Source organism: Homalodisca vitripennis, chromosome 4 (genome assembly GCF_021130785.1).
Source record: "Homalodisca vitripennis isolate AUS2020 chromosome 4, UT_GWSS_2.1, whole genome shotgun sequence".
NCBI lineage: Eukaryota > Metazoa > Arthropoda > Insecta > Hemiptera > Cicadellidae > Homalodisca > Homalodisca vitripennis.
The window spans coordinates 7,953,763-7,978,175 of record NC_060210.1 but is presented as its reverse complement, the minus strand read 5'-3'; the positions used below and the strand labels follow the sequence as shown (position 1 = coordinate 7,978,175).

Below are 24,413 nucleotides of genomic sequence, written 5' to 3'. Positions count from 1 at the left end.
AAAGTGTTTGTGGGTATTTGATTCCATATAATATTATACACCAACTCGTTTAGATTTAGAAAAACTTTATAAATCATCAAACATAATCTATCTGGTGAATATAAACAAGTCCAGCTGCTTCTATATTTGCATCTGGCAGTGCTACCAATTGGAAGAAACAAAAATATTCCAATAACTACTTAAAGGTGTTACTATATAAACTGTAAAAATGACAGTGGAGCTACAGAAATCAACAAAATTCATTACTGCAGATGCATATTTCAAAACTGATTTATAACATGGTGCTTTCATTGAAATATTACATATTATATATACTTTTACTGGAAAGAAACGTATATTTATAAAAGAACAAAAGTAAATTTTGTTCTGGTTTTGACACAACCCCCTTAAATTTAAATGTATTTCAACTTTAGTATGTATGACCTTGTTTTTTACATACTTATATGATGTATTGCATGTTGCAGAAGTAGACCGCCAATGATTGTAACTTTTTATGACGAATAAAATGAATTGAATTAACCAACAACATGTGCCACCAGTGAAAATGTTCTTAGGTCTAATAAATTGGTTCATATACAAATTAATATAAAATCACTCATTACTTGTATTAAAAAATCATTTCAGACCATTTTTATGTTTTATGGGGGGAAGGGTCATATTTAGTATGGCTGGTACCTTGGTTAGTTATTTATTATGAAAGGAACTTTTAGAAAACCTAATTAGTAACTAAAAATTCAATTTTCATATTCAGAGTTTATTTACCTATGTATTATTTCACCATCGCTTGTTCATGTTTAATATACATACACTACTGGAATAAGTAAGGATGTTTTTATGAGGATTTTCAGGAATGCTACCATATAAACCAGATGGAAAAAAATACATAGTATATATTTTTCTTTCATGTAAATGTTTTATTTTAAATAACAAATGTTATAAAACATAACAAATCTGATGGAATGTCCATGATAATACTTTGTGTAAATTGCTTAATTGTTATAAGTTAAAAATGTCTTCTAATATTTAGTGTAAATTGGAATAAAATTGCACATTAAAATTCCAATGGCATTGATGCAATGTTTAGAAAGAAGTGTGTAAGGTTCTCAGAAATGAAGATATTGGAAGAAACACTGCATGTTGTGGCCTCATTACATTTCCTTACATTTCCTTCTTGAAGCATTTGAAATCCATATTCTGTACTGGATCAGATAACTATAACTTATTATTTTCCTGACATATTTCTCATCTGACATGTTTTGCAATCAATACCATTCCTTGCAAACGCAAGTGCCTGATGACTAGATCCAGACTCGTGCTAAATGACTTCACCTTCAGCGATGGCCTGAAGATATTACAAGCCCTTGTTGTAATAGGCAATAGTCGGAGGTGGTTTCAACTGGCTTGCTTTCTCCTGGAAAATAAAAATCAATGTATGATTTGTTAATAGTTCAGGACTACAAAATAGGCTACATTCAAACTGTCAGGAAAATTGTACGAGAAAAAGAGGAAAAAATATTGCATGTAAGCAATCTACAAAATTATTGTAAAAAAACTTGATAATCTTTTTGAGACTAATAAATTGAAAATCCAAAGTTATATGTATCATAAAAAATTCTAGCTTTTCAGGAATGAATTGTTTTAAATTTCATTAATACATTGGTTACATAGTTTTGGTCAGTAATATAAAATTATTGAGTTCAATTTTTATTTCCTTTTTATGAAAGATATTTTTACAACTACCGTATTGGATATTCAATAACTATCTCTACCATCTTTATTGACTTTTTAACGTATAGAATTGACATTTTTTAGCTGTATTGCACACAAATTTCTATCTATTAATCATGGACAGAATTACAGGGATGCAAGATGGTGCATTACACTTACAAAATTTTGATACACCATCTTACAGTAATAGTGGGATACGTATGCAAAAAAACCAGCACTAAGATAAGTATGTGATTGTACTAACACTGTGTGCACATGTGGGGGCTTCTTGTGAAATATAAAGAATTAGTACTGGTCAAAATAAATAAAAATTAGTTGGACTGATCTTGACTTGGTCTGTGATATTTATGTTTGCATTATAAACTGGAACATCTATATCCCTTCACCATGATTGTACCTCTAAAACTCACAGCCTAAATTCAACATGAAACTAAGTATGTTTTATATGTGCAGTTAGTTTATGCTTGGTTCATTGGTTTACACAGATTTAAGACTGACTGTTCAACACCATCATATAGTATTTCTTATAGTATGCACGATTTCTTATAGTATAGCTCTTATAGTATTCCTTTATGATGTATAAATTATAAAAATTAATGTATGATATTCTTAAATTAGTTTATGAACTGTTTTGTGCATAGCTTTCTTGTGTATAATAACTGTACATACAGGGTGTACATTAAGCCTGATAAGCCTGGATGTATTCAAAACAGATGGAGATATCGATGTACAATCTTTACCATACTTATTAAATTACTTTTTTGGGTTTTTTAAGGGTAAAAAATGCATCCCCTTTTCAAAGGGGGTTAGAAGGAGGAAACTTTAAATGTTCAAATTACAACTCCTATCTTGTGACATGTCATATTAATGGTCTATTCAATAGAAAACAATGACATGAACAAAACACCTCTACTCCGTCGTTTCTAGCATAAGTTATGGGCAAATAAGCACACAAATATTCTGTAGGGATAAAACCAATGTCTTGCGCATATCAACACAATGCCCTTTACATAGCATCTAATGTTTCTGGTGTGCATAGTTTTGGTAAGAGTTGTCTTTTCTAGGTGGCATTACAATGTAAGGGATTATTTGCCCATAACTTTTGCTAGGGTCGTTGTAGAGATAAAAAAAACGAAATCAGCAGCAGGAGCAGGGAATCGGCTGCTCCTTAAAAAAAAAACAAAAAAAAAGACAAGTGTCTATCCTACCTGGAGAGGTGCCTCAAGTTTGTTGACCTCTATGGGTGATTTTTGAGGGAAGAATGCGCAGCACATCGGAGTAGCAAATGTCAGGAAAAAGCCACAGAGGAGGATTTGCATTGGAGCGTTCGCCCAAGGAACCTTACGCAGCAGCCCTCTCTTGTCAATGGAGTTCATGATCATCGGAGTGAACACTACAAATATCATCATCATCGATCAGTCACCATAAATAATCTGCTGTTAAAAAAAAAACCGTTTGCTGTATTCTTTGCAAGGTATAGTGAGGAGACATGTGAATGAGAGTAGTCACATTCAGAGTGATATACAAGTATCTAAATGGGTACATGATATGTGAAAGATTAAAATGTTAACATGCTTATTTGCCTTGTTTACAACTTAATTTTTAATCATTGGATCCAAGAGATACGATTGTGTTTAATCAATTAATCTTGTTGAGAAATGATTTTTTTTCATTTTTAATTTAATTGTTCCTTACATCAAAATATAGTTATGAAGAAGAAGAAGAAGAAAGAAGAAGAAGAAACAGTGCTTTATTTGTACAATAAACAAAAACAAAATATTACCCTCAATAAGCTTAATAGGAACTAGCTTTAGCTCACTAAAACAAATAAGTATTTATTTATCCTAAGTAAGGAACAAAAAATTTGCAGCTAAATACATGGTCATTTCGACCGTCTGTCTGGTTGGCACTTCTGTACACTTCTTATAACTACAATTAATACAAAAAAATGTAATTAACCAAACTATAGATATTTTAAGTTTGGCGATTCAAAATAAGGTTCAAAATATCGGAAAAAGAAGACGCGCGGCAGCGCCACACACACACACACACACACACACACACACACACCACACACACCACACACACACACACACACACAATAATATAATATTGTTTTTATTTTATTTTGGGATCCTTACAACTGTCATATAAAAGTTTTTCATCTATATTTCAATATTTAAAAATTAAATTCATACACTAAATCCCACCGCATATTTCCACGCAATCTCTCATATATTTTCCAAATTGAAGCCAATCCTTTCCATTAAGGTAGTCAAAAAATTGTTTTTCGCTTAGCACGTTTACTCCCAAACCATTTTCTCCGAATCGTTGCCAGAATAGGACAAATACTCACAAAGTGAAAGACCGTCTCATACTCATTCCGGTTACACAAAGAACATACGTGATTTTATCAGGAATCCAAGGTTTGTAATTTAAATCAACCAGGCCTGCCCGCGCCTTAATTGCCCAAGACATAATATTCATATCATAACAATCTTTCAGGAATGTCTTATCTCCAAGGTCAAGTTTTATTGTTAGATAATGTGGATGATAGACAGACGTACAAGCACGGCCTGTACGTTCCACTCGCCAGCCTGTTCGCATCGCCTCAACCACCCTAGACAATTGGCCCACCAACTCAACGCTGTTGTCAAACATTTAAAATTTACCTCGATTCCACACTTACTTCCTAAGCTCTTCCACTCCCTGAACCAGAAAATTTTTTTTAATACAATCTCCTTTGCTAATATGTAAGGTAAACGATTTGGCGTCATGCTCCAGATTCTTCCGAGATAATTTAGATTTTAATTGAAGGGTAAAGTAATATAATTTTTCCGAGCCAGTTTCGACAAAAAGTGTGTAATTTGGTGTGTTTAAAGGGGAGTCTAAAAAGTTTTTTCAAAAACATTCTTTGAACTCCCTCAATTGCGTCAAATTCTCTGTATCCCCATACTTGGGCTCCGTAGCACAAAACTGACCTGACAACAGCATTTAAAAAGTGTGAATTTTGCTAACAGAGACACTTTCTTATCTTTAAAAAGACATTCCCAAACTGAATTTATAATTAAATTTTGAAAACCCTTGCTTTTTCTTTAAAATGTTGTTTCCACGATAACTGTGATGTAAATATGAGCCCCAAGTATTTGTATTCATTTACAACCTCGATCTCTGTCCTTGGTACCGCCACCTCTCAATTTTACTCCGTTTCCCGCCTTTTTTGAACACCATTATTTTTGATTTATTCAAATTTACATTTAGATTCCAATTTTTACAGTAATTTTCTAAATTATTAATCATACATTGCAAGCTTGTTGCTGTAGGTGCGAGTAGAATTATATCTCATCCGCGTTAAAGCAACATATTCACCCTGGTTTTCCCAAAAATACATCCTCCACCCAGCAAATCCGGTAAATCGTTAATAAATAAAGAAAATAATAAGGGACTCATTACACAGCCCTGCCTTAAACCCATTTCAGTTTTAAAAGCAGGCGTCACCCCTTCTTTTACACCAAACACCAGCCGAAGTTCCGTTGTACATTTCTCTGAGTATTTTTAGCATGTGAGTCGACAACCCAAGACACGACAGCTTATACAATAGAGAAATCAATAAGAATTGTGTCGAATGCAGAGGAAAAAATCAAACATAAAAACAGTATAATTTGCAATTTTCTTTTGCCAATTGTAAGTTTACCATACAAGTTAAATTAAAAATGTTATCTATAGTAGAATAGCCTTTCCTAAAGCCTGCTTGGAATTCCGTCAAGATATTTTCTCTCATTTACCCATTTTTCTAACCTGTTTAAAATTATGCTACAAAATATTTTACATTACACTATCTATAAATGATAATCCCCTGTAGTTCTCTACTACATTGATTTGCCCTTTTTGTATATTGGAAAAAATAATAGATTTTTTAAAAGCTGCCCGGTATTTGGCCGTTTAAATATATTTTATTGTAAACAGTAAGTAATTTTTCAAGTAGTGATTGTGGAGCGTATTTAAAAAAACTCGTAGGGGACTCTGTCGTAACCGGGAGCCTTATCGTCCCTCAGCTTACGCAGTACTTCCCTGACTTCAACTATATCAAGTTCCTTATCTAGGGTTTCATTCATAATTAGTGGTTCTGCGTAGCAGATATAATTTGATAATAAAGGGGGATTTCGCAGGCTCTTGAATGTGCAACCCACTGGCTCACTGAAATATTTCCCACCACTCTCCCGTTTTGTTTCTTAAAACTATTTATCGCCTCCCAAAACCCCTTTGAATTCGAAATATTATTCATATTTAAAATAATACTCTCATAATGTTGTATTTTTTTATACTGGCACAATGTTTTATACGATTTCCGTTCTCCAATGTAAATTTAATCGAAAACCTGATGCGAATTAGGTTTTTTCTAAATAAATTTAATAACCTAAACACCTTCTTTCTAGAACTGTAACACTCGAAGTCATACCACGGCTGTTTGAAAGTTGGCCGCATCTTTCGTGTATCATCGCGGTGCTTTTGATTGTTTATTGAAATCTTAATGCAATCAATTTATTTATTAACATTTACCTGATTGTTGTCGCATATGACTAAGTTTAACGCAAGACTGACCCACTGCCGTACAATAAAGGTCTTTATTCCTTTCTTCCCATTTTAATTTGGGTAGTAATGGCAACAACTTATTCTTATTATTTCTGTTTTCAATTTTTTCACCTTCTTTCATTTTTAATAAAATTTTAATTGGCAGATGATCCGAACCGGGGTGACAGACAACCTCAAAGTCCCGAATTAAGTGTAAACTGTGGCCAGTCATAAGAGCTAGGTCTATCACAGAACTGCCCATTGGTCCTACGAATGTGTTAATTACCATTCTTATCACTTTCAGATCTTCCATTCAAAACTATCATACCAAAGTCTCCCATTAGCTCTAACAGTTTTCTTGCCTTTACTGTTGATTACAAAATCCCTTGAATCTCTCAAATCTGATAAATTATTATTTAAAATTTCAATGACACCCTCAAATGTAAGTTGTTCTTTAGCAATACGCCCATTTAAATCGCCTACAAGCAAAAGGTTCCTTAAACTATTTGTTTCCAAAAACTTTTCTTAATCTTAAGAAATTCCATATCCCACTTATTATAATTTAAATATACAGGTAATATAAAACAAATCTATATTTTTTGGATCGACATGTATCAAAGAGAAGTTGTCCAAGTATATCAAATTAAGTACATTGAAATAAGGAGATGCTAAATTAATTAAAAGTGATTGATCCACCTATGTTGCGCCCAAATTGAGCTTGCCTACTAGCAAAATTAAAATGAACTTTGTATTGGGGAAAATCTATTTAAAATAAACTGTTGATCATTCTCATCTATAAATGTTTCAAATAAAAAGGTAACATCAAATTCATAAACAAATTCTAGAAATAAAGTATCATTTACCTTATTTTTAAGCCCACAAACATTGTAACTCATAATTCTTAAGTCCCTTGATATAATGGTTTGAGAATATATTGGAGGGTTGGCTTCTGATCTTCAGCCACTCCCCGTCACCTGCGCGAAAGTCCGTGTCGACCCTGGCATCCCCGCAGACTCCATGTTGGTAGCAGGTTCTGCCCTTGCAGCCTCCACACTCTTGTCTTGCACTTTCTTCTGACTATCATCCTCCCTAGCAAGCCTCGAAAGGAAATCTGTGAGATCGTGGTGAATTATGTCCCTCAGCCGCTCAGCTCCATCTCGAGCACCTGCTGCTACCAGCTTACCGTCCTCCCAGGTAAATCGCCACCCTTCTATCATGAGACGGTCGTTCACAAGGGGCATTCGACGTCTACCCGCTACCCTCTCTATCTCACGCCTTACCGCCATTAGCTTCCACCTCTTCTCCCGTGTAACTATAGGATTAATCACGATATACTGCATAACCTGTACCTTTCAGCCTGGCTAATCGTGACATTATGTAATCTATGTCTGCATCTGAGGGTAAAATGCGGCAATTACCAGTCCATTACTGCCTAAGGCATGAGCCCTGTTTACCCATAAAGAGTTGGTTGTACCAAAAATTTCACTACAAAAATTCTTGACCAAGAGTCTAAAGTCTGTATTGCCACTGCTATTCCACTTAAGCCCTTTAAATACTAAGTTATTCCTCCTTCCTCTTGCTTCCATATCCACTAGTTTTATTCTGAATTATTTTATTTTCCTCAAATTATTTGGCATAACTTTACCTTCATCTCCTTATTTTCACTTTCTAGCACAACTAACCTACTTGTAACTACACCTAAGTCCTCTTTGGTTACAAGGTTTGCAAGTTTTTTGTCAAGCATAGCCTCTAAACCACTCATTAGTTGTCCTAAAGACATTTCTCCTACCTTTTCACCGTCCATGTTGAGGTTATCACTCGCACTTATTGGTGTGAAGAATCGACCTTTGACGTTTCTTCTGATTCGACACAGGCGTGAAAAAATTTATAAATCGTATTTTCACTCATTTAGTAAATATTTGCATTATTTATAAAAAAACTGTATAAGAGTAAACGACTGACTGGAAAATACGCGTGCCACTAACCGACAACTGCACGTTAGCTCACCGCCACTCACTGCTCACTACAGGACACTCACCGAGCAGGTCGAGTCACATGGCGAGTCAGCTCGAAGTCCACTTATCAGTTAAGTAATTAACTCCGAGTTTGTGTCTCTTACTCCAAACGTCAATAGAAATATTTATGGTTCAATTTAAATAGGATAAAATATCCAATTAACAATGTGTAAATATGCAAAAACTTATAATTTATGCGCAGCTAAAAATCACCACAATCTTACTTCACGGCACCAGTTGTGCCAACCCCCAAAATATAGTTATATTTTCATGGTATTTAAAATACTTATTTCATAATAGAAAAATATTGTATTAAAATTACATTACATAACAAAAATAACATGCACACTTATGGCACTTATTTACACTTTATATATAACTTAAGTGCACATTAAGTGATCAATGACTCATGCCGTAAACCGGTTATATTCAATTAAACCAATACTGAATTATTCAATAAACCTCCAAAATATGAGAAATGTTAAAGGTTACCCCTTTAACTTGGAGGCTGATGCGATAGCGTACCAAACAATGACACAAGCTGAAATCATAGTGAACAAGGGAAACACTGTACACGCCTGAGTTACGGGTGACTCATGCCACATACAAGAAACAACTGTGTAAGCAATATAGTTACGCATGAAGCCTCCATAACTCAAATGTAATAATACTCTTCATTGTAATAATTATTAAATATACTTTCACCACCAATTAAATCGGTTAAAAAACTCTGAAAAATATATGTTCCGCGCAGGCCCGTAGCTAGGCTGGGGCAACCGGGGCATTGCCCCGGGGCCCCCGGCCAGGGGGGGCCCCCAAATGAAGGTGGAAAAATTGAAAATGAAATTAAAGTTTATGTGAAATTTATTGATTACTGTAGGGTCGTAGGGATATTTCATCGAATCATCAAAATGTCTTTATAAAAAAATATTTAAATAGCTTTTCAATATAAAATAATGGACAGATATTGTTCTCACAGAGATTTCGTAACAAAAATAGACAGACTATCAATCAGCCTGTCAGTTGTTACGCAATTAAAGAAATGCAGTTTGCACTTTTAGTTCACCTTACTCCCCCATCCCCAACAGTAATAAACTCGTCCTGACGTCGACGTGACGTAGACGGCTCCGTCTGCCGACTGCCTCTGCCACAGCTGACAGACGACAGTGAGAGTGACTACGACTAGTGAGCTAGTGACAGACAGCCCGGATAAGGTTATGTTATGTTGATGGTAAACTAACACCAAAAACTGACGTTTTGGCGTTCGTCCGTTACTCGTTTGTTACGGTGTTAAAGTGTTATACAATTTGTATTCTTATTCTTGTATTTGTTAAAATGAAAAGAAGCTATCAAAGTGGGGCAAAGAAAAGGCAAGACAAGAAGAAAAGAGAAGAGGATGCTTCAAAGTGTTCTTCCACCCTATCTGCTTGGTTATGTCCTACTACTAGTACTACTACAACTAAAAGTACTAATGTCACATCTACATCTAGTACTGAAACTAGACCAATAATTGGTGAGTGGTTTGAATTTAGATACGGTATTTAGGCCTAATTAATTAGCTTGGCCAATAACTATATAATTAATATCTTAAAATTTAACTATGTTAAAATTAACTGTGTTAAAATTTAACTAGAGTTTGGATGTTTGATTGAGTTTAGACCACTGTGTCTGACTCAGACTGCAATCTATTCTAATCTAATAAGCAATGTTTGTTTGTGAATTTATCACTAGTCATATATAGGCTACATATTACCTACTATTGTGTAGTGGTCATTTAATTTTTTATGTGATTTTTATGATTCCTTTGGTTTCTACTTCTTTCTGTGTAGGTATTTTATTTGTTTATACATGCACAGCAGCACAGCATGAATATCTATCATAGTAATTTTATATCTTTTTGTGATAATATGATGTAAAAAATGCACCACACTCGCTTGCACATTCATTATTTATGAGGCCATGTATCTACTCTTTTTATATTTTTTTAAATATTTTTATATATTTTATATATTTTATTATATCTTTACAATGTTATTAAAATTGGCTTTAAATTATATGTTATATGTAACTTAATGTTATTTTGACTTGCTATTTTTTATTGCAGCCTCAGTCCCAGGAAATGAGATTGAAGAGGAAGTTACAGCTCAAGATAACGCTGAAGAAAGTATTGATGAAGAAGTAACATGCCTAGGGCTAGGGCATCAACAAGAAAATTGTGCCAAACCTCCAACAAGTCCTACGTCAAGCAGTGAACTGATCGGCGTAAATGATCAAGTAAGTAGACATGCCAAGTACAGAATACTTATATTATATTTTTCAACATAACAACATATGCTGTTTTATCGCCCTAAACATGGAATCCCTACGATAAAATATTCCATGGTTACATGGAAGTAAACAGTATTACTTCCATGTAAACATGGAATTACAGTAAGTCCCTATTGTTATGATCATGTTTGTAAGAAAAAAATACTAATGCATTGCAATCTACTTACAGGTGGAATGTAGCCGGACGAATAAAATTAATGAAACTTGTTTAAACACCGGAGAACCCCATTTTCCAGACCAGATCATCGATCCAGAGGTGAAAAAACGAATTATTGAATTAGGACTAGGACCCTATCAACCAGTTGGCCCATTTCCATATGATGGAAAACAAGGTAGGTCCTTTTCAGACAATTATTTTACCCTGAAGTCAAAGTCTGGGCTCAAACTGAAAAGAACTTGGTTGTGCTATTCGTCCAAATTGGATTGTGTTTATTGCCAACCTTGCTGGTTGTTTCCCCAGAAAGGACCTGTAGGAGGATGGGATTCAGGATTAAGGGACTGGAAACATTTGTCTGATCGCATAAAGACACATGAGAATTCACAGCACCATGCTGATTCCTGCTTGGTTTATGAGCAATGGCGACGTCATGGCTCAATAGACGATGCACTAGAAAAAGGTTTGAAGGAGGAGCGGAATTTTTGGAGGAAAGTTTTGAAGAGGGTCTTAGATGTCTCCCTTATGTTGGCAACATGCAACCTTCCTTTTCGTGGAGACAGTTGGCATATCACTGATAGAAATAAAGGTAATTTTCTATCATTGATTGAATTGCTGTCAAAATATGACACTATCCTAGAAGATCTAATTACAAGGCCAAGTGGTACTGTTAATTATCTCAGTCCAACAATTCAGAATGAAATTATTTCTCTGATGGCTAGTGAAGTGCTTAGTGGAATTAAAGAAGAGCTTTTGAGTGCGCCTTTTTTCTCCATAATTTACGACACAACACAAGATGTAAGTAAAGTAGATCAGCTAAGCGAAGTTTTTCGCTATGTAAAGATTGACCATGACCAACTCGGAAAACCTTGTGAGTTGAGAATTTGTGAAACGTTTACATCTTTCACAGCAGTTACTGACCAAACCGCTTCGGGGCTAGAAGACGTCATCATAAAATCAATTTCAGAAAAAGGCCTTGACATAACAAAATGCAGAGGACAAGGATACGATGGTGCATCGGTCATGAGTGGTGTGTATAATGGAGTACAAAAGAGAATCCAAGAACTTGCACCCCATGCCTATTTCATTCACTGTGCCAGCCATAATTTGAATCTGGTTCTTAAAGATGCCGTTGAATGCAATCGAGAAATAGCACAATTTTTTGAGACGGTGCAAAATATTTACAGTTTTTTTGGCCACAGCATTGTTCGGTGGCAAGAACTAAAAGTCGTTTCTGGTTGTACAGAGAATCCGAAGGCTCCTGTTCCTAAAGACAAGGTAACATTAAAGACTTTAAACCCTACACGTTGGGCAGGGAGATATGAAGCTGTGTACGCTTTAAAGGAAAGGTTCGGTGATGTAATGAAAGCCTTAAATAAAATAATTTTGACAAGCAAAAAGCCAAAGGAAAGGAATGAAGCTGAGGGGCTCAAAAAAAGGTTAGAATCTTTTAGTTTTGTTTTGCTCTTGACTGTCCAGTGCAAAATATTAGGGGAAATAAACATTGCCTCAAAATCCTTGCAAACGGAATCTATTGATTTAATGACAGCGTACGATCTCCTAGGCAATGCTTTATTGAAAGTAACCGAACTTCGTTGGTCCTTTGAAGAAGTCTGTAGTGAAGCAGAAGAAGTATGTTCAAAATGGGGGATTACGATTACCCATGAATTTATTGGCCAACGTGCAAGAAAGGTAAAAAAGCACTTTGATGAACTTTGTGAAGACCAAAGACTGACAGATCCTAAAAGCAATTTCAGAGTGACAATATTCATCCCAATGGTTGATACTATAGTGTCACAAATTGACAACCGTTTTAAAGGCATGAAGCAAGTGATTGATGCCTATAAAATTGTTCACCCTTCTTTCCTGGCCTCATGTTCAGATGAAGAACTGCGTTGTGAAGCTGATAATTTTGTAAGCAGATTTTCAGATGATGTAACGCCATTGTTCAAAGCTCAGATTTTATCAGTAAGGAATGCTTTTCAATCCAAATTAAAGGATTTCTAAAGAAGTAAAAGAAGTTGCAAATCTCCTACTCATTGAAAACAGTTCCCTAGCATCAACCTACCCGGATGTACTAACAGCATACTTTATGTACCTCACAGTCCCTGTGACAGTAGCCAAAGCAGAGAGATCATTCTCAAAATTAAAACTCATCAAAAACTACCTGCGAAGCTCCATGTCCCAACAACGTCTCACTGATTTGGCTCTTTTGTCTATTGAAAATGACAGAGCTCGAAAAATAGATTTTGACCGAATTATTGATGTTTTTGCTAGTGTCAAGTCAAGAAGAAAGTCTTTTTAGTAAGTTCAGTTGCATTCTCACTATCAAACTAGTTGGGCAATTTTAAACTTGAGAATGAGTGGGTATTACCACCATTGATCATATATAATTAATGGTATTACCAGTATTACCATAAACACCATAAATAAATATACAATTTATTGTGTATTCAAAGGTATTACATAATTAATGATATTACTTGTATGTTTATCTACTAAACTACATTGCTTGGATGTAGGCCTAAGAAGAGACTAAAAAGTTTTAAGACATCAGCACTTATGTCTTTATTTATTTATTATCTATTGTGAATAAAATTTGAAAAAATAATTATGTTTTTCATTTTCCTTTCAGCACTATAAATAGAATACCAATCACAATGGTAAGCTGAAAAAATAATGGCTCTAAAAACCAAACTAATGGCACCAGGGCCAGGAGTCATACAAATTTGCATATAAAATCATTACCAGTTTATGACTTACCGTAGAAATTTGTAAACATAGTTTAAGCAAACAATTAAGTATTATAGATTTAATAAGAAAAAAAGGTAATAATAATAATAATAGGATAATAATAAAAAAAATGCACATAAATTCTAAGCCTAAAGATCCAATTACTGTATGCTTATATCTATTAATTAAAAAAAGTGCGAAATATATAACAAAGGGGGGCCCCGAATGGACTTTCTGCCCCGGGGCCTCCAAGGGCCTAGCTACGGGCCTGGTTCCGCGAATGGAGTAGGGTTTAGTTGGGTTTCTCAACTAAAAGTGTACTTTGTATCACCTCATGTCGCAGTGAACCTGTTAAAGACCTTGCAATATAAGTGCTTGATAATGTTTAAAATCCACAAGTTGTCATATGACCTCCATCTGTTAAGTCCATATGACTCTCTTGGCTTCAGCCCAGCAAGTATCCTTACAGCACGCTTTTGTAGGACTAAAACTCTCTGGAGACTCTCATGATGTGCCTCCCCAAAACATATGCTAAGTCAAAAGTTTTATATCTGTTAACTTAGCACAAGAATACTGTCATAAAAATGACTTGATTTTCAATGAAACCAAGACCAAACAACTTATACTGGGAAGAAAGAAAGACGAGCTATCACCACTTCCAAACTTACAGCAAGTCTATATAACAAACATCTGATGTAGTTATAGATGAAAGCTTGTCGTGGACCACACACATGGAATTTTTATGTAGCAAACTGGGCTCAGTTTTGTTTGCAATTCAAAGAACTAGAACAATTTCCACTGTAGAAGCAGTTAAAGTCACATACTATGCACTTTTTGAAAGTTGTGTAATATATGGAGTTTTGGTTTGGGGAGGCACATCAGGAGAGAATCTCGAGAGAGTTTTAGTCCTACAAAAGCGTGCTGTAAGGATACTCGCTGAGCTGAAGCCAAGAGAGCCATGCAAGGATGCATTCAGAGAACGAGGAATACTCACAGAGTACCATCTATATAATGGAAGTAATTATGTATGCTGTACAAGAGAATGTACAGAGATTTATCCACATCCATCAACATAATACAAGACATTCTCAACAGTTTACCCTATCTACACATTGCCTAGAACTCTTCCAGAGAAAGCCGGAGCAAGTTTTTCAATGCGCTACCAACAAATCTCAAGAATAGTCTACTAACAACTCTAAAGAAGAAGCTGAAAAACTGGTTCGTTGACAAATCTCTTTTTTCTCCATTGCTGAATTTTTGTTCAGAAATTATGAAACTCTATAAATATTTAACATTGTGTGGTTTTGTTTAAATATTGTTTTAAGTTAATATGACGCAATATGAGACACTTTCTAAACTTGATGTTTATGAAGTAAAGAGATTCTAATTCTGATTCATCAGAATGTGAAGAGTGAATGTTAATTACCCATCCCTGGCGCTGCCATGAAGATCCTGCTGAAGACTACGGCTGCAATACCGATTACTGCTACTTTCTTGGAGTCTCCAAGGTGGTTGTTGTTTGAGTCATAAACAGGTATTCCATTCTCCAGCTCTCTGAACAAACACAGTACATTAATAAGTTATGGTTTCCAACACAAAACTGTAAAATCCTAAAATCTGCTTACTGAAAATTTGATCTTCTCATAATTTACAAAATATTATAATTAACAATATGGATTGATCGCACTGTTTCCTATATTTCCAAGAAATTTTGATCAAATTTGGTCTGTTTTTAATTAAAATTTAATTAAATTTGTTCTTGGAGATTGCCTATCAAAACTTGAAGTTTTTATTAAATGTACTACAATAAATCTGATTTGTTATAAGCATTATTATGCAATGCTGTTGTATTCACAGAGTTAATGTGAATAAGCAGCGAAGGACACCAGGAGGATTCACTTCTAGTGGGTTTATATCTTCCAGTTAAGTGCACATCAGCAAAAACCGATGTGTCACTTAAATCTGGGTAACGTTATGGATGTCCATGAGCAGCACATGACTAACCACAAATGTTGAAATATTGGGATACAAGGGTGGATTGATAGGTCTAGTCTACTGTGGGAGTTGACTGTTGGAGTTGGTGGGTTCCTAAGTGTCAAGGGTAGTTGCTAACCTAGAAATAAGGAAGTGCCACCTCTGCCTGTTTCGACTGTAGAGGCTGATACAGAGCTGGCCTTCCCTTCTTCCAACGAGACATGACCGAAATTAATGCCCAAAATACTTCCTCATGGATCTCAACAGGAGGAGGCTTCTACCCCCAACCTTACCCACCCAGAATATCATATCACTCCGGAAGTAGTGCAAAGGTTCTTCTAGGACTAAGTGCAATTTCTCAGCTCCTTGTACTAAGAGAACAAAAAAAGTAGCAGAGAGCAGAGGAGCGGCTGCCTCCAGTCCAGAAGAAAAAATTAAATGGTTATAAATTACTGTACGATAAGAAACTAAACTAGGTAGGATGACGACGAATAATCAGCTCTTCACCACTCTAAAATAGTGTAAAAATCGGAAAGTATCAAAATCCACCTAGCGAATGTAGAGGAATCTGTTACAGCCGGAATGACTGTGGCATGCCCCAATGTATTGTATGAATTTTGTAAGCATGCTTGTCTAAATTTAATTTAAACCACACCATAAATATGATATTTATCATTGTTACATGAAAACTCATGTCAGTTATTGTAATTCATTAACTTAATTGGTTCTCGTATGGAATTATTTACAAGTTTAAAAAAACATGTACTTTAATTAATTGATAAAAATTACTATTAATTTATTTATATGTACTATTTACTATGAATTTGCACTGTATATTTTATGGTTTGAATCCAATGTGAAGGCGAGGTACAATGATAAATAGGCGATAAAATATTGATAACCAGGAAGTGGTAACAGTTCAAGGTTAATAAGATAACAACGGAACTCAATTCATTAGCTTAGCCAATATACTATACTCTCAGTTGAGATACTTCCATCAATTTTAGAATAATGGCACCTCGTGATGGAAAATAGCTGATACTTTCAATAAATGAAATTAATAATTTCACATTTGGAAAATAAAAAAAGATTGAAGATGAATTAATGCTATAAACGAACATGTTTTTCAGCTTTAAGACCTTATAAAAAAAATAAATAAAAAAAATTACTGGGTGCAATTTAACGTATGTCTCAAAATTTCAGGTGGGGGTTTGTGGATTCTCCTGTATATATGCCCCTGCTTCTTATACATTTTAAGAATTGAATTTTTACTTTTTTAATCATCCTCTGAGACATACACAACCTAATCTACTATTTAAAAAAATAAAACATGTTTATCACAAAAATATTACATTAGAGTTAATTTAATCGGCAGTACCACAGTCTGATACATTGGACTACTCAGTTGATACTTTCTTTTTTTACACTTAAGGCCACCAAAATGCTTTGAAATCATATTAAACAACTCAGTATTAGCTATGCTAGTCAGGATAAATACTTACACAGAGATCACTGCATATATTTTTTGGAAAAAAATGTTTTGCGTTTTTTATGTACAATTGGCAGCATATAACCACATACATGTAATCGTACAATAAGCCCATTATCTCATACAAATTTAAAGGTAAGGTCTTAAAATGTTTCATGGTGTTCGAAAACAACCTTATATCAAAAAAAGGTTATTTCCAAATAGGATAATTATATTTTTTCCCTACACATTTAAGAATTAAATGCAAACGATTTAAAAAGTCTAGATTTTAAAATCGATACATATATTTGTTTTAACTATGAAGCCTATTAAATTACCTATGCCATAAAAACAATTAAAGATTTTCATTAAAAGTTTTAATTAACACAAAATGGTGGACATTAAGAGAATTAAACATGAAGCAGAGAAATTACTAAGTAGGGAAATAATAAAAGTATAAACTAGTATTTCTAACCAAATTGATCTTATTTTTCTAATTTACTTATTGAGTATGAGGTTCCAAGACCTTGTAACACAAGCAGAGTCATTTATAAAAAAAAATACTTCAATAATTATTGTTGGCAAAGGAAACTGACTCATTTGTGAGAAAGCAATTGTGCCATATTTGTGTGATATTTTGCTAATTGTTATTACAATCACTACGATTACATTCTGCTAAATTATGCAACATTTCAGAGATCTCATTGCATGTAAAGAGAAAGTGCAATTACTTCGATCCATTACAAAATATGTAGCTCTTGCATCAATCTAAGCTAAATATTACAGATTTATCACAAAAATAGTCTTCATGGAATAAAACTGTATTTTTAGATTTTAATTTTTGGTTAAAATATTTAAATTTAAAAACAAAATGTACTTCTATTGGGTTGACAGAAGCGTAATTGATACAAGACCCTGAGCTTATATGAAGCAATAAAGGTAAAACGTATCTCATGAAGTACTACTTGTCATGACAACAAGCACATTATGTTAAAATGTTAAATTATACAAAATGTACAGTTCATGAAATTTACTGAGACAAACCTGAAACGCATGAAGGGGATGTTGATACAGTTGGCAGCAGCAACGGCGGCAAACGGTACCAGACGACCCATCAGTGGTGGTGCCCTCTAACAGACAACTCACTCAGACCATCACTCACTGTACTATAGGAGTACGTTTAATATTTGCAAGTAATATTTGAGCGATAATTGTGTGGTATGAGACATTTTACACTGTGTACACTAAATACATTAATATTGAAAGGAACTATTTATTACTTCCAATTGGATTTTTTGTGATAAAAGAAATAAATAGAGGATGAAACTGCAGTGTAAAGCTACCAAGGCTTTAGTTTGATTGAGGATATTAGATCAGTAAAATCACAAATTACAGAAAAGCTACCACAATTTACATTTAATATAAGCTAATTAAGTGATCAAAATGCAATGGTCAAGTTTTCAAATATTTAAAGGTAAAGTTAAATAAAATCATTACTTTTGTTAGAAACCATGTACATGAGTAAAATTTACACTGTCATACTTTTTAATGTTCTTTTATATTTATTGTTGATGCAGTTTTCACTGCAAAAATTCATCTAAATTAAGAAAAATATTGTTTTGCTTTACAAAAATGTTTTAATTGTAAACTGCATTTTGTGTTTTTTATGATGTTCCAGAAAAGCTCTCCAAACAGAAAATAACTTAAATGTTTAAAAATTTGTTGTTTATCTGATAATATTGTAATTTATAATTCAAACTACTATGTAATAATAATTCAAACTTATGTGATAATAATAGCATTTAAAATGGGTTGGTCCATTTTTAAAAATTTGAACCATTCTTCTTTAGAAAATAACTGAGAAATATGTTTTGGTCCAACAGTGTTTCATCAATATAAAAAAGACAGTTGCTAGAGATTGGTCCATTTTCCCTTTATAAAGATCTCTTGTTTTCTTCAAAATACAGTGGATAATCTCAAATCTGTCAGTTATAGATTTAAAAGTAGTAATTCAATCTTATCATAAACCTAAATACTTCTAGTTTTATTTATTAAAATATTAACTTTTATGTAATAAATCAATAAGTAAAAAAAATACTTTAATTACCTAACTATACTTTTAAAATATTATTATACTCATTTTTATTTTTTAATTGAGTTTTATATAGGTTCAAATTTTTTTAGATAAATATATCTAGTAACAAATACAAAATGTCTAAATATGTTCTCTTGGAATAGGTCACTCAATGACACATATCAATACAGACTGATTGGAGTCAATAGTTCTGGTCAAGTATGGACAGCAGCACTTTAACTGACTGATGCTATTCAAAGGTTATAACACTATTTTATGGTTAGAGTGATAATTTGACCTTGAGGATATTATTTTATTAATAATCAGTTGTGAAGTCAACACTGACTTCACAGTTATTGAACATAGAATTATAATTTTTTCTACTTACGTACATTACACATTTTACGAAAGCAAATATTTCAGAGGACTCTTTTTCTTATAATAATGAAAGTTCGTTTGTAATTTTCAACAATTAAACTCGGAAGTATAACTACTGGGGTGGTGATGAGGAGATACAACCCACCCTAAAGAGCCCTAAAAACTTTTAAAATATATGTTTAACAGCAATCAGACTTTTATGAAATACAGCTGTGAAATGTTTTAATTTCAGTTAGACCGATTATATTTATTCAAATTTAGATTTACTCCGATTTATTCCATACTTCCTCCCTAAAACCAAGGTCTAGAGATACCACTGATTAAACTAATCATCTTTGCACTACAACAATAGGTGCCCTAACCTCAAAATTACAGACTTCATTTGAAATATTTTTCTAGCCTGCTCAGTATTGTATCTAAAACCCCCAAACTGTTAGTTATCTTCAAGAAAGACTGTCTTTGATCTTTTGTCTGTTGCTTTAGAGCCGGCTGTAGTGAAACGATCTTGAGGTTTATCGCATAAGAGCAATTGTAAAGCACTTTTATGCCCTTTTGGATGCAGAATAATGGGAGATGTCTCTTTTCAAACATATAATTAAATATGCATCCAAACGCTTTTTGTTTTATTTGTAAAATGTATACTTTTCTTAATATTTAATCCAAAAAGTACAAAAAAGTGTCAAATTGCTTTCTTGTTAACCAATTTAAAATATAAAAAACTATAAACCTTATTTAGATACAAATTAAATACATCTTTGAAATTATACTTCTATAACTCTGCAATCAAAAATAAGGTACGTTAAAGTATTTGATGTTTAACATTGTTCTTATGGGACTAAAACCAAGATGGGCACCAATACAGCCGGCTCTTATGCTAATTTATTGAATCTGGTTATAGTGAAAATAGGTTTATACAGGGTGTTAAAAAGTCCCTCACAGGCTCAGTAATTTCACATCTTGAGCCAACTTAAAAATATTAAACTATCTAGAGCAAAACCTACATTCTAACTGTTTCAAACTTTAAACCGGCGTAATTTTTTAGAGTAAACTTTTAGAGGTCAAATTTGCAGCATTGTACTACACTAATAAAGACCTTTAATTTGATGTACTACTTGACCTATGCTCTCATTTAAGATTTCCTTCTGACTCCTTGCCCTCTGACATGAAAAAAATTATAGTTACTTTAAAAAGTAGATTTATAGGTGCAGTAATGGTGTACCAATTTTTATTGCTTTACCTGTGATCGTTCGTGAATTATCAAGCCCGTGCGGAACTGTTTTTAAAACCCTATATAATATATGTAACAAAACATCTACAATAATTATTTCAGAATTAGCCGAACTACAACTGGCAATGCTTACCTTAGCCAATTTGTTGAGAGTCAGGGCTGTGCCAAGAGCCCCACCAGTAGCCAACACGTACGACTTGCCCAACTGTCTGGACACACAAAGTCAATGTCATAATAGAATAGAATAGAATAGAATATATTTTATTGCGTTGACAATATATATTACATTGTATTGCAATAGTCAATAATACCAATTTTGTACGGTATTTATCTTAAAAACTAAATCCATTCACTCGACTTTCCATACAGTTGCACGCAGGCACACATTCATACACATACAAAAAAAAAACAAAATTCATAATTCGTGGGATCAACCCCCAGGATTGCAACACCGCCGCGAATATCAATCCCAAGTGTGCTCCATGAACTCGCCAACTGAGTAAAAAGCACAAGACACCAGGTAGAGTTTTAATTGGGTTTTAAATTTTTTTGGATTTGTTTCTAAATTTAAATAAGTCTGCTAGCAGCATAAACTAGTACTATTTCAAATTTTACTTGCACATAACTTTTGATAATTTTAACAGCATTAAAAGATTATCACAGGTGTTATATGTTTAAGTTCTAAACAGAAAAATAATTTTCTAATTATGTATAATAGTTTGTAGCAATATACCTCACCCAATATAAAAATAGTGGGTTCGTGATGACGTGAAACTAAAAAAAATTATAATGGGAAGACCCGTAAAGTGGTAATTGACATTTACAACATTTTGATTAAACAGAACAAACAATGCAAAAAAGCAATACATTTATATTTACTATGTAAAAAAGCAAATAGAATCTGTGACCATCATAAAAATATGTAATCTAAATTTGATTGTCAAGAATAAATAAAATTATATAAAACTCCCAAACTAAACCAAATGTGAACAACAAACTTGCTCAATCTTGATCAAACCACTTGATCAAAATTTGTCAGCTGATGTCAGAGTTTAGTCAGAACGTATTAGATTGTAATAGGATTTCATCAAATTTTAATCAAGTCTGGGTTTAAATTTTCATGCGCGAGTTATCAGTATACTTGTTACTGTACCAATAAATTGATTTACATCATAAATTATATGTACTACTGCATGTGGTAAACATATAGTAATATTGTTTACGAACTTCTAAGTTATTTTCTCAGATGAAGTTTTATTCATTCATTTGGTTTTGGTATCTTAACCTGTAAATTATAAACAAAAATGGTAGTCTTTATTTTTAGTTTAGTACCATTGTTCTGCCATGGTGAAAGAACTCCCATTTTCTGGGAAATAACTTAAGAACTAATGACTTACTCAATAGTAACGTCAGACTTGCCACTTCTGTTGGTGTAGTTTACCAAAGCGTTGAAGGACTGATTCACCCACTGCCAGAATATCACTGCAGGCGTAGATCTGAAAATATATGTCAATACAGTGAGCAAATCAGATTGCTTCTACATTGATCTGATTGTAGGACTGTAGGTCCATGCCTAATTTTGACGAGGGTGGCTCAAGTCATGTTTCTGCAGGGTGGGACAGTTAGTCCATATTGATATCAGTGGACTACCGATCCTACTTTCCAAAAATGTGTAATGTTTATAGATTTTGTTTAACTCTTTGCTGCTAAACCTACTACTCGTATTTCAATCAATGTGGCATTAATAACTTATATTTGAAACTCTTCTAACTAAACAAAAGGTAATATGCTTGAATCTTGACAGAAAGAACTAAATATTGTAATTGTGAGCTAAAGTATTGTAAGATTTGCTATAGTTAATATTATATAAATATATCTAATATAATAGAATATAGATCTCTAAACATCTGTTCAAGTGCTGCAGTGTGATTATTATCCTTTATTAACCCCCCATCAAAAAAACCTTTGAGTCGGACAGTGGGTCCCAGGCAAGGGATCATGGATCCACTGTTCGCCCATGAGAAGTAGGTAATAAATGACCCAACAGTTTTATGACGTGGACCTATAGTCCGTTTACCATTAAATCTAGAAATCGATTTAAAATAGTATATAATTGTAACAAATATAATAAAATATTTAAAAAATAATGTACCGTATTATATAAGTTACACAAATTATATGTTATTTTTATTAAGTAAGGACATCAACCTCTAATCAAATAAACCAAATTTACAGAAAAGGTAACTTTTATTTAAAATGAAAGTTCTGAAGAATAAGATTATTAGATCAGATAGCATTACTGACTTGTAGAATGTGACCATGCAGCCGGTGATCATCATGTTCATGGGAACTTGGGCAGACATACGACCAATGACAATCATTTTCTCTCCTGTATCTGGATGGAATGCTGAATCCACCAACTCCTTGGCCTTGTAGATGTCATCTATCGTGCACCCCTCCAGTGGTTCTGAACGTCTAAAACACCATCAACACAGAACACTGTTGTATAAAAACACGCTCGTAGCAAAGTTACACGTACACAAAAAAAACATGTTTTAACCTCCCCTCTAACTTTTGCAATATTCCTTATAGCCAACAACTACTGCAGATCCAAAATTAAGTTTACTTGGTTGCACACAACTCTACAATACAAATTTTAGCTAGTAAATATGAGATTCAAGAAAAATCTCAAAGATCATACAGAATGTTAGGCTGTTTAAAAAAAAATGCAAAATGCAATTTCATAATATTAATCAATTTTATTGATGTTACACCTAAATATATATTTGGACTCATTTTCTTCAAACCGTAAGTTATTTTAGAACATTTTTGTGAATCATTGTTATGTTGAAATGAAAATATTTATATTGTAAGTATACTGTATATACGTAACAAATCCTAAAAAACACATTGCAAGGTATAAAACTGTTTTAAAATAAAAACATTCTCATGAAAATTAAAAACTAAAACGCAACGTTTCGAGGATTTGAATGTATCCACTTCGTCAGGTGGGGAAGGTATTAACAAATACAAAAATAAAGAACAGAAAGAAGAAAAGAAGGGAAAGAAAAGGGTTCAAACATACCCAAAAGCTGATTGAAATCCAGTTCAGGCGTTGTCACTGCACAGGATGCAAGTTCCGAGCACAATTCACGAGTACGAGCATCACAATCACACGTCACATCGGCACAGGCTACAGTGGGATACTAACGAGAATGTCGATGTCGGCTCTTTCATCGGCACTGCGTAGTCACTACGATTAACTTGATTAATATTAAAATGTATAGAAAATAAAGGATGAAACCTCACCTATATCTGTCCACAATGTCTTTAGCCCTGTCCAGCTCAGTGCTGGAACAGAAGATGTTGAGAGGGTTTGTGGTCGTGAAGAAGTACTTCGCCCTGCCCCAGTAGGTACTCTGGTCCCAACGTGGCTTATCAATGTCTATCTTCGGCAGAGGCTCCGACATCTCGGCAGTTATATGTTCAACAGCGGAGTGTTACGAGTCTGGAAATACATTCAATAGTAAATTACAGAAATCTGCTTCTAGATTATTGCAGGCTACTTTATTACAAAGCAGAGTAGGCCTAGATGTGAATTTATTTTGTATATACTCTTCCTTCTCAATTGTGCATGTGCAAATGATTATACAATAAGAATACATCTTCATTTAGATTACACTAGATGGCTGTTGCGTAAACCGGACAGAGTCAGAGTGAACAGACGTCCGGCTTAAGGAGGACAAGTACTTTTTGTGTTT

The 24,413-nt window shown here is 33.7% G+C and overlaps 2 protein-coding genes across 3 annotated transcripts in view; one reads left to right on the top strand and one right to left on the bottom strand.

Annotated features, from left to right (window-relative positions):
• Positions 1-891: 891 nt before the first annotated feature.
• LOC124358916 (sideroflexin-1-like) overlaps positions 892-24,413 on the bottom strand; it is a 47,257-nt gene continuing 23,735 nt past the window's right edge. For both annotated transcript variants that reach the window (XM_046811173.1, XM_046811172.1), the window contains exons 2-9: positions 23,962-24,160; positions 22,957-23,127; positions 22,050-22,148; positions 20,786-20,861; positions 18,017-18,102; positions 14,957-15,084; positions 2,937-3,121; positions 892-1,411 (exon numbers count right to left, since the gene is read on the bottom strand). In XM_046811173.1, coding sequence (XP_046667129.1) covers positions 1,352-1,411; positions 2,937-3,121; positions 14,957-15,084; positions 18,017-18,102; positions 20,786-20,861; positions 22,050-22,148; positions 22,957-23,127; positions 23,962-24,122 — 966 coding nt within the window. In that variant the 5' untranslated portion in view covers positions 24,123-24,160 and the 3' untranslated portion in view covers positions 892-1,351. The remainder of the gene's footprint in view (positions 1,412-2,936; positions 3,122-14,956; positions 15,085-18,016; positions 18,103-20,785; positions 20,862-22,049; positions 22,149-22,956; positions 23,128-23,961; positions 24,161-24,413) is intronic.
• Positions 8,618-10,946, top strand: LOC124358918. The gene is made up of 2 exons (XM_046811174.1): positions 8,618-9,828; positions 10,420-10,946. Exons 1-2 carry the CDS (start codon positions 9,651-9,653, stop codon positions 10,638-10,640), a joined length of 399 nt encoding a protein of 132 aa, XP_046667130.1. The 5' UTR covers positions 8,618-9,650; the 3' UTR covers positions 10,641-10,946.

Bases quoted from the DNA above. Each gene is read 5' to 3' on its own strand.
- LOC124358918 (XM_046811174.1), top strand. From the start codon at position 9,651: ATGAAAAGAAGCTATCAAAGTGGGGCAAAGAAAAGGCAAGACAAGAAG. The intron at 9,829-10,419 runs GTGAGTGGTTTG...TTTTTATTGCAG, and splicing joins TGAAACTAGACCAATAATTG to CCTCAGTCCCAGGAAATGAG.